The 12,474-nt window shown below is 37.5% G+C and overlaps 1 protein-coding gene across 10 annotated transcripts in view; it reads left to right on the top strand.

Annotated features, from left to right (window-relative positions):
* TPM2 (tropomyosin 2) overlaps positions 1-12,474 on the top strand; it is a 762,558-nt gene that overhangs the window by 543,901 nt on the left and 206,183 nt on the right. For 4 of the 10 annotated variants that reach the window (XM_044078467.1, XM_044078458.1, XM_044078481.1 and 1 more), the window contains one exon: positions 1,367-1,683. The exons of 5 other annotated variants lie outside the window; for them this stretch is intronic. In XM_044078467.1, the coding sequence (XP_043934402.1) occupies positions 1,367-1,449 (83 nt within the window). In that variant the 3' untranslated portion in view covers positions 1,450-1,683. Of the gene's footprint in view, positions 1-1,366; positions 1,684-4,556; positions 6,357-12,474 lie in introns of those variants that run through there. One more of the 10 variants, XM_044078470.1, reaches the window with a different exon arrangement.

Raw genomic sequence — 12,474 nt, 5'->3', positions numbered from 1 at the left:
TTAAGGAAGAAAGAATTTTGAAAAAAAGTGTCATCACAAAAGGCTTCATTTATTTCCAGGTGAACAAAATATATGCCGGAATGTGCCCTTCTGTAAAGTAATGAACTGTGGAAGGAGTTCATTGTAGTGACTGATTTGCATTTTTTTTATTTATTATGGTGGAAAGCAGGTTGGCTGCTATTATCTCTATGCCAAATGGGATGTTATACCAGGAGAATTGTGTGTTTGTATACGTCTGCCTATGTATCTTTGTCTGTCAATCTTGTATATGTACAACTTGGCGAATTGCACCATCTCATTAGTTTGTTTGTTGTTTGGCAAACAAACCAGGTTTCTTGCATCTTGTGTGTATAAATATTGTACTCACTCTGTCCAGCTTTTCCTGGATACTACCAGGCATGCAAAGGGAAACATTTATATGTCAGTACTGATATTTTTATTCCATTTAATGATGTATGAAGTACCAGTAGAACAATGGAAGATATCTGATGGTCGGATAAAGTTTGCATACTACCCACATCAGTTGTATAGTTTCTTGCTTCTGTTCCTTTGACTGCATCATTAAGCACTGCTCTGCTGTAGAGGCTGGTGTATAAATTTAGTGTTTAGTATTGTTTTTGAGAATAAAAGTGTACTGTAAATCTACTTGCCTGAGTTCTTTTGACAATGAATTAAGGCTGGCAGGGATACCCGGAAGGGTGGAGTTTTGTATCTTGTGTTCTCTTATCAACTACTGTGTTAAAAAAATTCTTGGAGGAGGGGAGGGCTAGCTCTGTAAAATCTACCTGTCTGGATTTTTACTTTGTGGTTTCAGCAAGGGAGGGATGCTGGCGAGATCTCCATTGGTTGTATTTCACTGCATTGATTAAATATTTGGCTGTGCTAACAAGCTCTGCTAGTCTAGATTTTTATTGCCAAGGAAGTTGATGTCATCAGGGCTCTGTGAGAAGTTTGGGGTGCTTGATTTTAGTTTTTTTGTTGTTTAAGTGGACTCTGTAAAGTTGTATACAAACTCCTTGTTTGAATGAATTGAACCGTGTCACAGATGTAGAATAATGTAGTATGCACTGTGATATTGCAACGTCAGTATCACAATATTAATGTTTGACAGAATTATTGTCTTTTGTGCATGTCTGTAGTTTCTAGATGACCATTTGAATGGAACCTTTGTTTTGCTTTGTTTAGTTTTTCATTTGTTCACATTTTATACTTTCACTTAACTATATTTTCTTTTTCCTTTCCACCATCTCTTGCCTGTTCTGCAACATCACTGCCTGTACCACTGTGCCATGTTGTTCTCTTCTGCATCTGTGAAATTTGCTCCTGTTCTGCCACTTTGCTGTACCCCTTGCCTTGACCCTTGCAGATGAAGTATATGCTCAGAAGATGAAGTTTAAGGCACTCAGTGAGGAACTGGATGCTGCTCTGAATGACATGACAACACTCTAACCTGTCACTACAGTCTCCTCTGCACTGCTACCCACTTACACATTTCACATCTGTGCACTCTTTCTGTTTGTCTAGTTATTATATTATTTTTGTTTTTGTTTTCTTTCTTTTTCATTTTTTGAATAAGGCTAATGGCTAAACTGTGGATAAGGTTTGTAAATGGAAGAGAATGTACTCTGATTGTGAAGTTATGATATTTTTGGGAAATAAATTTGTATGAATTGAGATCCTAAATGATTTGTCTAACTGACACACTGTGCTACTAGTTTGGAAACATAATTTAAATAGCTTCTGTGAAGGAAGTTAACCTCATTAGGGTCAGGTCCTTGACTGATCTGTCTCATTCTGGGTTCCCTGCCAAAGTTCTGCGCTGTCACATCACAGAAGTACTGCTGCTCTTCTCCATGTTCCTGGAGAAAGGAACTCTTTATTGGTGGTCCTAGTTGGAAGAAGAGTGGACTGTCAAGGCTTTGATTCTACATGCTGGTTTCAGCTTCAGTTTTTAGCCCATTTTCAGCCCTATTACAGTAATCTTGGTGCTTAGCTGTGATCTTGCTTTCCTGTTCCAGTTTGGTTTTACAGCTAACACCTTCTCATTTAGGACTAGCAGGCAACAAGTAATCCATACAGTTTATTTTTAACATGTGAATGGCTTTGTTTCTTCCACCTGACTGTGCAAGTCCACACAGCTGTTCTTCCAGCCTGGTGATCTCTTTGTAAGGCATTACTGTATGGATGACCTGCAGATCTGTGCACCATCCTTGCACAGGTCTTCCTGAGTTCAGGTAATCTGTGCCCCATGTTCTTGCAGTGCCAGAAGCTGTTTGGAGTTTATGACCACATCACCCCACCCCTCGCCATTTGAGAAGGCCAGTAAGTGGGAAGTAACCAGATAAGTGTAGGGTGCAGCTAGAAAAGTTGGGTAGTACATCAAAAATGTTGCCTGGCTCTGGAGATTATTTTTGACATTTTTCTACTTGCTTTGTAGCAGCTGTTCAACAATTAGTGATGTCTGTCTTCCATGTCAGACTCTACTAAGGTCACCTTTTGTGGTGGTCTTTGTCATATTCTTTCTTCATTAAGAAAGTTGATAACAGGCAGTGTCTCCTGCTGTAATTTTTTTCCTTTTATACTTTTTGCATCTTTGTCTGTCAGTCATCAGCCCCTCCTCCCACAAGTCTTGAGCCCAGCTCATTTACTCTCAATTTGGACCCCATCTACAAAGCGTGAGAACTGAAAGGAGGAAGCCATCAGTCAGGCAGCCACAGAGGTGTTTGTGTCTCTCCTGATACCCACTCGTCTGCTGCCAAAGACTGATATTTTTGTCCCATCAGACTTGGGGTCTGGCTTCACTCTCCCCCTGACTGGGACTGTGTTTCAGCACAGACTCTATCTGTAGTCAAGCTTGGGAACTACATAGCTCCTCCCCTCAGTCAGCATCATGTAGGGCATCAGCTATGAAGGCATTTCGTTTATAGCCATAACGTCTCCTCCTGGGTGCTCATATAAGTACTTGCATCACCACAGGGAACTCCTACACACTCCCTAGATGCATGCTTAGTCATACACATCTTTTTTTCATTTAAACACCTTTGTTGAATTATTAGTTGTGACATAAGCAAACTTATTATATAAAAGTAATCAAACCATATTAAGAAGTTTGCATTTACAAACATTATATCATCCATCCATCCTCAACCCCTTTTCGCATTTTGCACATGGGGTCGGGGTTTCACTTCAGCCGTGACAATCATCTCAAGCCAAGGTTTACACCTCTGGGTGGCTAGCCCTGCAGTGGTATTTCATTCGTACCACTCACACACACACTCGCCTATGGGCAATTTAGTATGTCCAATCCACCTACTGCATTTCTTTGGAATGTGGGAGGAAACCGGAGCCCCCAGAGGAAATGCATGTGACCGCAGGGAGGACATGCAGACTCCGCACAGAAGGCACCCCAGCCTAGAATCAGCATCACATATATTGTTACGTATCCTATAATCTAGGCAACATTACATAAATTATTCAATTCCTGTCTTCTCTTAAACCCGATTCCAACTCCCAACCATTTTTCTGCATGTATTGTTCTTACTATTGCCATTTATTTTTTTATGCAGTTTACTCCTACCCTTTTCTAAAGATCCCACCCCATGTTTTTTTATCTCTGTTACTATATTTACTACTTCAGGTATAGTTTTTCATATACATATGCTTCTGAGGGCTGTCATCATCAGCTTGGGAGTGCCAGCCTGTGTTCTTCTGGTAAATGGCCATTGCTTGAATGGGAACAGTTGTGTAGCAGGAAACCACTGCTCCCCCAATCAAGATAGGCAGACTGAAAAGTCTGCTTATATCCACCCTCCCCTGCTTGGGTATTCCAGTGACTAAGCCACTACTCAGTTTGAGGCATCTGATTTGCAGACAGAGATTTACGAATCTATGCTACTGAGCTGCGATTTTCTTCATGTAAATTTTATATGATACTTTCAAGCTTCTCTGAATAGAGTGTGGGTTGTAAAAAGGCCTAACTGCATTGTATTTTCATTTTGCTTGCCATTTAAGAAACATCTTAAAGGAAGTACATTATTTGGAAGGATTTCTGGTAAAAGAAGTACATAAGAAATAGAGATAAGTGGTATTGGCTGGAGGGCATCTTGTGACAACCTCAGTCATGAGGAGTCCTGTTCCAAAAGTCCTTTATAAAACATTCTCAGAAAAAATTACAATGGGTTGTAAGTGTATTTCTCACAGTGAGGTCCAGCCCCCCCCCCCCCTCAAAAATGTAGTTAGGAGTTAGGATAGCACCTGTAGCCTAACTTGAGGCTGTACATATTCTCTCTCTTAATTTTGTACAGTGATTTACAGGATTGTCAAACTGTTTTGGCCATGCAAGTACCTTGTTCTTAGATTTCTTGGCTGTTAGTGTAGCGCTTAAGCTTTTCTTTCTCAAGCCATGTAGCACATGTGTCACTTAGTGCATATAAAAATGTAACATACCTGTGGTGGGAATACTTCACAACTGTGTGGTTTATTTCTCTCATTTCTGACTTTGCTTTTTTTGTTTTTTGTTTTTTTTCCGTGTTTTGTTTGCCTGTTATCCTGCCCAGATGAGCTCTTTGCTCAGAAGTCCAAATACAGGGAGATCTCTGACCAGATGGGAGATGCATTGACAGAGCTATCCATGCTCTGACGTTTCTCGTGCAACATTTCCATTGTCTTCATCTCCTGTTCCTCTGCATACCCTTTTACCCTCCAAGCAAAGATGCCAGTGTTCATTTGTTTTGTTTATTTGATGATTGTAAAGAATTGTCAAGTTTTAAATCATGTTTACAAATGGCACATTGGTAGGAGTTTATAAGAATTACATGAATGAAAATGTAGGTGATAATTCTTGATTCTCTTCCCCATGCCCCAAAAACAATGTCCCTATGGAATCCATTGTCTTGACTTGGTAAGAGAAATTGCATCTGCGTTTCCTTGGTTTATTTATCTTGTGTATTGTAGAAATGCTAATTCTTCCACTAAAAGACTCCTGGTTGTTTTTCTCAAAAAAAAAAAAAAAAGACAATGCAGCTAAAGAATTTCATTAGATTGTTGAAGTGTTTAGCTGCCATTTTCTAATGTCAAATATTTTTATTTTTGTTTTGCCAAGTAAAAAAAATATTCTGCCTTTCATGTTTCAGTGTTCTGTAGAGTTACAGTAGCTAAAAGCTTGGAAATGCTTTGAAGCACTGGTAAAGTCCAGTGACCTTGAACTAGTATGTCTACCTTAGCTTTAATGAGGTACAGGTGTTGTGACCTTGCTGTCAGTTATATCATTAAACAATAAGAAGAACCAGTATCCTCCGGTTTGTTAGCTTGACACATATTGCTAGCAGGCTTCATAATTATGCTCCTTGTCAGTTTCTAGGTAAATCAGAAGTACACATATTTCCCTCCTAATAAAGCAGCATTTTTTTAATCTTGCATCACTCCCTGTTGTCAGAACACCAGGCTGTCAGTATGCATTCAAGACAGAAAAAGACCCTTTCAAAATAAAACCCTACACATGATGAAATTACCCATTTTCTGTTTTTGGATGCCATTTGGTCTTTCTGTATTTATAAAACTTCATGATCTGTACATGAGCTGCAATGCCCCCCCCCCCCTATTTCTTAGACACCAAGTACTGCTCATTGGCATTACATACAAACTTCTACATAACACTCCCCCCTATTTTCATTAACATTTGACCCCTTTGGACTGTGGTTGAAATGTGCTTATGTTTTTGATTCTTGACTCTCCATTATTGTATTAAACATACAAGCCTTCTTGCACATATTTAAACAGGTATTGTCCCCTTCTCTTACTGAGATTGCATACTTAAACAGGTATTGTCCCCCTCTTCATACTGAGACCTGTTCATATAATGCATGTACTTTAATCCATTAGTTGCCCTTAACAGGTTAAACTGTTCATCATGCAAGTAAATTTAACAATGTTCTTTAGTTTGACCCTTTACATAGATTGTGGACACCTACCCTCTAGCCTCATGCATAGTTTAAAACACATTTGTCTCAAATACAGAGCAGCTAAGGGATCAGAATATCCTGACTAGTGCTGAAAAGGTTGGTGGTCCTGTTTCTCTGTAAGTGGCTGCATATACTTAGCACATTTGCATCTATGATATAGCTTCTCAGAGAGACCCATTTTCTGTACTGCTGCCCAGACATTTATTTAGAATTTGACAATTCTCCAATGATTTCTGTTACCATTTCTTTGTACTGGCCCTTCCTTTATTCTCTACCTTTGCATTTTTTGTGCCTTTACTCAGTCTTGTTTGGATGCATTTTTCAGTTTATGCCTGCTCTCTCATTGTTTCAGTTTCTGTTACTGACATTTCAAATAAAATCCATTATTTTACTTTTTGCTTTTTGTCTTATGTTTCTTTTCTGTACAAAGACATACATTTTCCTCTCGTATGACAAGTTTGCAGGTAATAAAAGTAATGGTTATGTTGAGTGCTTCAAAGTTAAAATGGGAAATATCTCTTGACTTTCCTCCTGTTTTTTGAACTTCTTGTTTTTAGACCACAAAGTAATGAAGCACCGATGAGAGATAATTCATTTACTGTTTGTGTTTCTGTTCCTAACAAATTTCCTTCCCAGTTTTCCAGAGTGTTTTGGAGGCGTATTACAAGAACAACTTCTTGGACATTTCTTGTTGCAAAATCAGGATTGTCATAGACTTGTCGACATAGATCTGTGGTTATACCCTGACATGTTTTTTTTTTTTTTTGTATGGCAGTCATGATTTTTAAGTTGTATTTAAAAAAAATTAAATATACCAACATTTTATATGAAGGAATATTTTATAATTTTCCTCTAAGGTTGCAGAAGACCATGATCTAGTATAAACAAAACCTTAACTGTTACAAGTATGAGACAACTTAAAATTTTGCAAGATGTAGTTTTAACATTGACCATAATGTAAAAGCTGTTTTTTAGTTTTGGCTAGGGGTGTGATCTGTTTTATAGAAAGTCAAAATTCATTAAGAAACCTCGAATTCATACACCTAAAAAACAGCAACACAGTATCAGTGTTAGATACTGGTTCTAATATACATCTCAACATTCCAGACTTTTGAAGAATATCAAGATTTTTGCCTCATATTTTTGGTCTGTTCCTCATAACATTTATAATTTTCTAGCAAATCACTGTGTATAGAGGTCACTAAGTAATGACATACATTTTAGTTTAGATTTCATATCCTTTAGAAGATGCATGCTATCACAAATCATGTTCTAGCAAATTTCTAAGTTTATCAGAGTAATATTAAAATCTATAGTCCCTATTTTTGGGCCTCCCCCCATTATTTTATGCTTTGCCCAAATTTCTTGAGCTAAGAGGTTGAGAGGTATGGGTGCCAAACTTGGTGGTGTATGCATTATGCTTACATAGTCATGGGTCCAGGGCCATATTGAGACATCACACACCAGACAAGTAAATGCTTTTGATCATAAACTAAAGCACCATTTTGTAGTTCACTTATTGTACTGAGAAACTGGTGTTTTCAAATTAAAAAACAAAACAGGAACATTTTGTATTTAAAAATGTTCCAAGTTAAAAGGAGAGCCTGCCAGCTGAGTCTTGTGAAAGAGCTCAAGCAACAACAGGTAAGACCTTCTAGGATTTAGTCCAAGTGAAGCTTTCCAACAATCTGTGTGTACACATTCTTGTTTACTTCCTACAGAATTAGACTTTCCATTTCTTTGTAATTCTGTTGATGAAGGTGTTCCTGCTCTTCACATCTGTGGCAAACAAGCAATATAATTTTACCATTAGTTTAGTAAGGACAGGAAGTGCCATGTTTAAATAAAACATAATGAACACTGAACAGTAAGTAGCTAATGTGCAAGTCAGAAGGGTAAAATAATAAACAGGAACAAGCAGTTGGTCATTTAAAGTTTTATTCCATTTTAAGGGTACCTTTATTTGTGCTGAAAAGATTTTTTTCACGTTAGTGACAGTGTTAAGTGTCTTTGTATTCATGGTCAGATATTTTAAGAAAGATGTCATTATTTTTGGAGTACTCTGATATTGCCGGTAGGTTTTGTGCATGTTAATCTCGTTAAAGGTGGGACTGCCAGCTTTCCGCTTTCAAGATGTTTGGTACAACTACTATGTGTAACAGTTAACAGTGAGATGATACCTTGGTGATTTGCAAAATTCTGTAATCATACACTGCTGCTAGGTAACCATACGAGAGACTGTGATTGAATTCTGTTACAGTCATCATAAAGAGTGAACCAAATCATTATATCTTGCAAGTCATGGTTTTCAGTGGAAAGGTCTCCTTTGAAAAAATGTGTGTGAGGCCCAGCTGTGATTAAGAGTTTCATAAAGTACATCACTTATATGCAAAGGAATGTCCTGTTCTGGAGACTGCACTTCAGGAGATTCATTGTGTTAGGTGAAGAAGTCTGGTGGGTGGTTGCAAATTTGAGTGGGCTGGAGGAGGGGTACATTCTTATTCTGCATATATATATACATATATATATATATGCAGAATATCAGTGGGCAGGGAGGGCACATTCTGCATATACATGTACTTGCCCACAAGAGTCTATGGGTGGTATATAGGTACGATTTCAAGTAGAGATGCTGTACATAGATGACGGTTGGGAAAAATTCAGGATGGACGTGAGAAAGTTTAGTTTCACACAAAAAGGTAATTATCATCTGCAGTGTACTGCCTAACTTGGGTAGTGGAATGCATCCGATCTGACTGGTGTCAAATGACTGTGGCACAGCCAAAGCAGGTAAGAATATGGGGGGGAGCTGAGGCAACTACCTGGATGAGGGCTGTGAAACGTGTGCAGTACACAGACCAATTACCATCCATTATTGTTGTTAATCTGCTGCTTTATTTGTAAAAATGTCAGACTGAGTTGTTTACCTTTGTTTGTCATAATTTGTGGTTTAAGATTGTTTTAAAGCAGCTTTTCTTTAGTGTGCCGAACTTCAAAATATGTATTTTGTTGCAATTTACAGTTGGCTACCTCAGAAGTTAAAATATTAGCCATACTGAATGCCTTTGTGCTACAAATATAAAATGCATATTTTTCAGCTAACTATAGAGTTGATGATATTTTATCTATTTATTTAGTTATTATTTGGGGCCTTGCTGTGATCCCACTGGTGTGCCTCTTTCAAGAGCCAGCAACACAAGAAAGATATAGGACTTGTTCAGGGTCACAAATATATGCAAAGGGGGAATGCTTATGGGATTACGTCTCTTGACCCAATAGTGTAATGACTGTTCTGTTTTAAAATTCATAGCAGCAGCTATAATCATGACCAGTACAATAGATAATACACGCTTCACAGGCGCGTTCATTTGTTCATGTTGTAAACCCACCCATCCTGGTAAGGATTGCATTGGTAACAAACCGAGCAGGGTAGACAAGTTTTCCTAGTCTCTACAACAGCCTCCCTCACCCCATGAGATCACCCCATTTTTCCATGCAATCTGAGAGATATAATCCTTTCTTTTCAACATGTCCTCAGTCTACCCCAGGGTATCTTTGTAGTGAGCCCCACGTAGTACACCTCTTGTGTGAGACACCCAGGGGACATTCTCACAAAGTGCCCAAACTACCTTACCTGATTCCTCTTTTTTAATTTCTTCATATCTTTTGGGTTTCTAATATCATGACGGGAATGGACTCCATTCCTAAGTCAAAGTACAGTTAAAGTAAATGAAATTAGTACTGTTTCAGTCTTTGATGTCAGTCAAAAGTGCTCTTTGCAGCACCCGCAATAGTAATGACTCCTTCTGCAATTGATGTGGAGTTACATGTATTGGTAACATATCTAAATAAAGTTGTTGTTTCTTTATTTATAAGACATGTTGCTCTTACTACTACTGGAACTGTTTGGGTATCTTTCTTCTACATTGCTCTCATTTCCGCCTGCAAATCTTGATATTTTATGACTTTGTGTCTCTCTGTACAAAAGACACTGTAGTCACTGGGATTAGTAATTTCAATGATCAATGCTACTTTTGTCTTCTTTTCATGGACCACTGTTGAAAAATTAAATGCAGGTGTTCATGCTGCCGCTGCTTGCTGAAGCCAAGGTCTGATTAATGCACTGAAGTTTGCAGACTGTTAACCTTTTCAGCACTATGTTAACTTTGCGCAGTTACTAATAAAATAACTTGTCTATGTAACAGACGACACGTATGATAATATCACAGTTTACAGGCTTTAACTCATTCACTCCTGAGCACCTCTGAAAATGCTGACTGCTTACTTCCACCATAGGAACAACAGTGCAACCTGAGCTTATTTTCAGATAATCCATTTGTAATACCATACAGAAAACAAATGTTCATAACTCTCTAACCATAAGAGGTAAACTAAAAATGTAAATGCAAAAGTTGTTCAGCAGACACTGACCTTTCCAACAGTGTAAATGTTGGTAGTGTGTATGTAAGTCATTATTTAATATTTGCCAAGGAATGCTGATATTGTGCATATTTTTTTACCTTTTTGGCACAACAAATCACACTATCTCTGTGAATGTACAATGTAGACACCATACAATGTGTAATTAATTTGTTTGTATGAATGTCAACTTTAAAACGATACCTTAACCATTAATGTGTGATCTCCATTCAGATATTCACAGAAATATGATTAATATTACATTTCTGATAACTGCATAATATCTCATCGCCTGTAACAGACAGAGTCTGCATATCAGTGTACAAGTTGTGTGGCTCAATGTCAGCTTCAAAATGATGCATCATTTGTGTCATTACCATGCTCCCTTGCAGAGATATGGGCATAATAATGGGTTGGGAGGGTGGCCTAATGGTTAAGGTCTTTGCCTTACAAACACAAGATGCGGGGTTTGAGTCTCACAAGGGATAATTGGCTAGGCTTAAAATGGCTCACAAGGGCAGTTAGCCTAGTACTAATCTATGAACCTATGAACCTAAATATTGCAAATGCATAATTTTCTTAATCCTACAAGACTAAACAAACTGTGATATCTGCGCATGTGTACAGCATACAGACACAGTTCTTTTACCATGTTGTAAGGAGTAATACTGTCTTCAAAATGTGGAATTACTTGGGGCGTTGACATACTCCCTTGCAAAATTATTTACCAAAATATGTAAAAAAAAATCATAATTTCCATAAACTACGTTCTAAGCCAACTTTGATATCTGTACATGTATACAGCATACAGACACAGTTCTTTTACCATGTTGTAACTATTAATACTGTCTTCAAAATGGGGTATTACTTAGCACATTGACATGCTCCCTTGCAAAGTTATTTACCAAAATATGAAAAAAAAATCATAATTTTCATAACCTTAGTCCTAAACAAACTGTGATATCTGTATTTGTGTGCAGCATACAGACAGTTATTTTATCATTTTGTAAGGACTAACACTGTCTTCAAAACGAAGTATCACTTGGCACAATTACATGCTCCCTAGCAAAGTTATTTACCAAAATATTAAAAAAAAATCATAATTTCCATAACCTAAGTCCTAAACAAATTGTGGTATCTGTACATGTGTACAGCATACAGACACAGTTCTTTTATCATGTTGTAAGGGCTAACACTGTCTTCAAAATGAGGTATCAGTTGGCACAATTACTTGCTCCATAAAAGTTGTTGACCAAAATATGAAAAAAAAATAATTTCCATAACCGAAGTCCTAAACAAAATATATCTGTACATTTATCCAGCATACAGACACAGTTCGTTTGCATCCTGTAACTATTAATACTGTCTTCAAAATCAGGTGTTACTTGACCTGTTGACATGTTCCCTGACAAAGTTATTTAGTAAAATATGAAAAAATATTCTCATAACCATGGTCCCAAACAAACTGATATCTGGACATGTGCATGGCATACAGGTGCAATTATTTTTATATCTTGTAAGTACTAATACTGTCTTCAAAATGAGCTACTACTTTGCCTACTTCACATGCTGATACGTTCTCCGACAGTTATTCACCAAATATGAAATATCATAATTCTCATAACCGAAGTCCTAAACAAAATATGATATGTGTACATTTGTCCACCCTACAGACACTTCGTTTTCCATCTTATAAGTACTAAAACTGTCTTCAAGATAAGTTCCAGACTTTTACAAATAAAAATGAAAAATATCTGTAGCACTCAAACATATGGACATATAAACATATAAACATATAGCCCCACACCTGTGCTTGCAATGTGATAATCACTTTTAGTAATATGAATAACAGTGACAGCTACAAATGATTTTACCTGACAAGTGCTAATGACTCAGTGTTATACTGTAACTGCGCAAGCAATGTGATAATCACCTGCATTTCTTGACTGTAAGATTCTGCATGCTCTTACAAAGGTGATAATTGCTCCACATAACCTTTTGAGCAAACATTCATTACATTTATGGTGCAAGTATTCTGTAAGACTGAGTCATTACCATCTGTCAGGAAAAGCCAGGAGTAGTGCTGTAAAAGTTT

This window comes from Protopterus annectens, chromosome 1.part1 (assembly GCF_019279795.1).
Source record: "Protopterus annectens isolate FY-2018-M chromosome 1.part1, PAN1.0, whole genome shotgun sequence".
NCBI lineage: Eukaryota > Metazoa > Chordata > Ceratodontiformes > Protopteridae > Protopterus > Protopterus annectens.
This window is presented reverse-complemented; position numbering and strand designations above follow the sequence as displayed.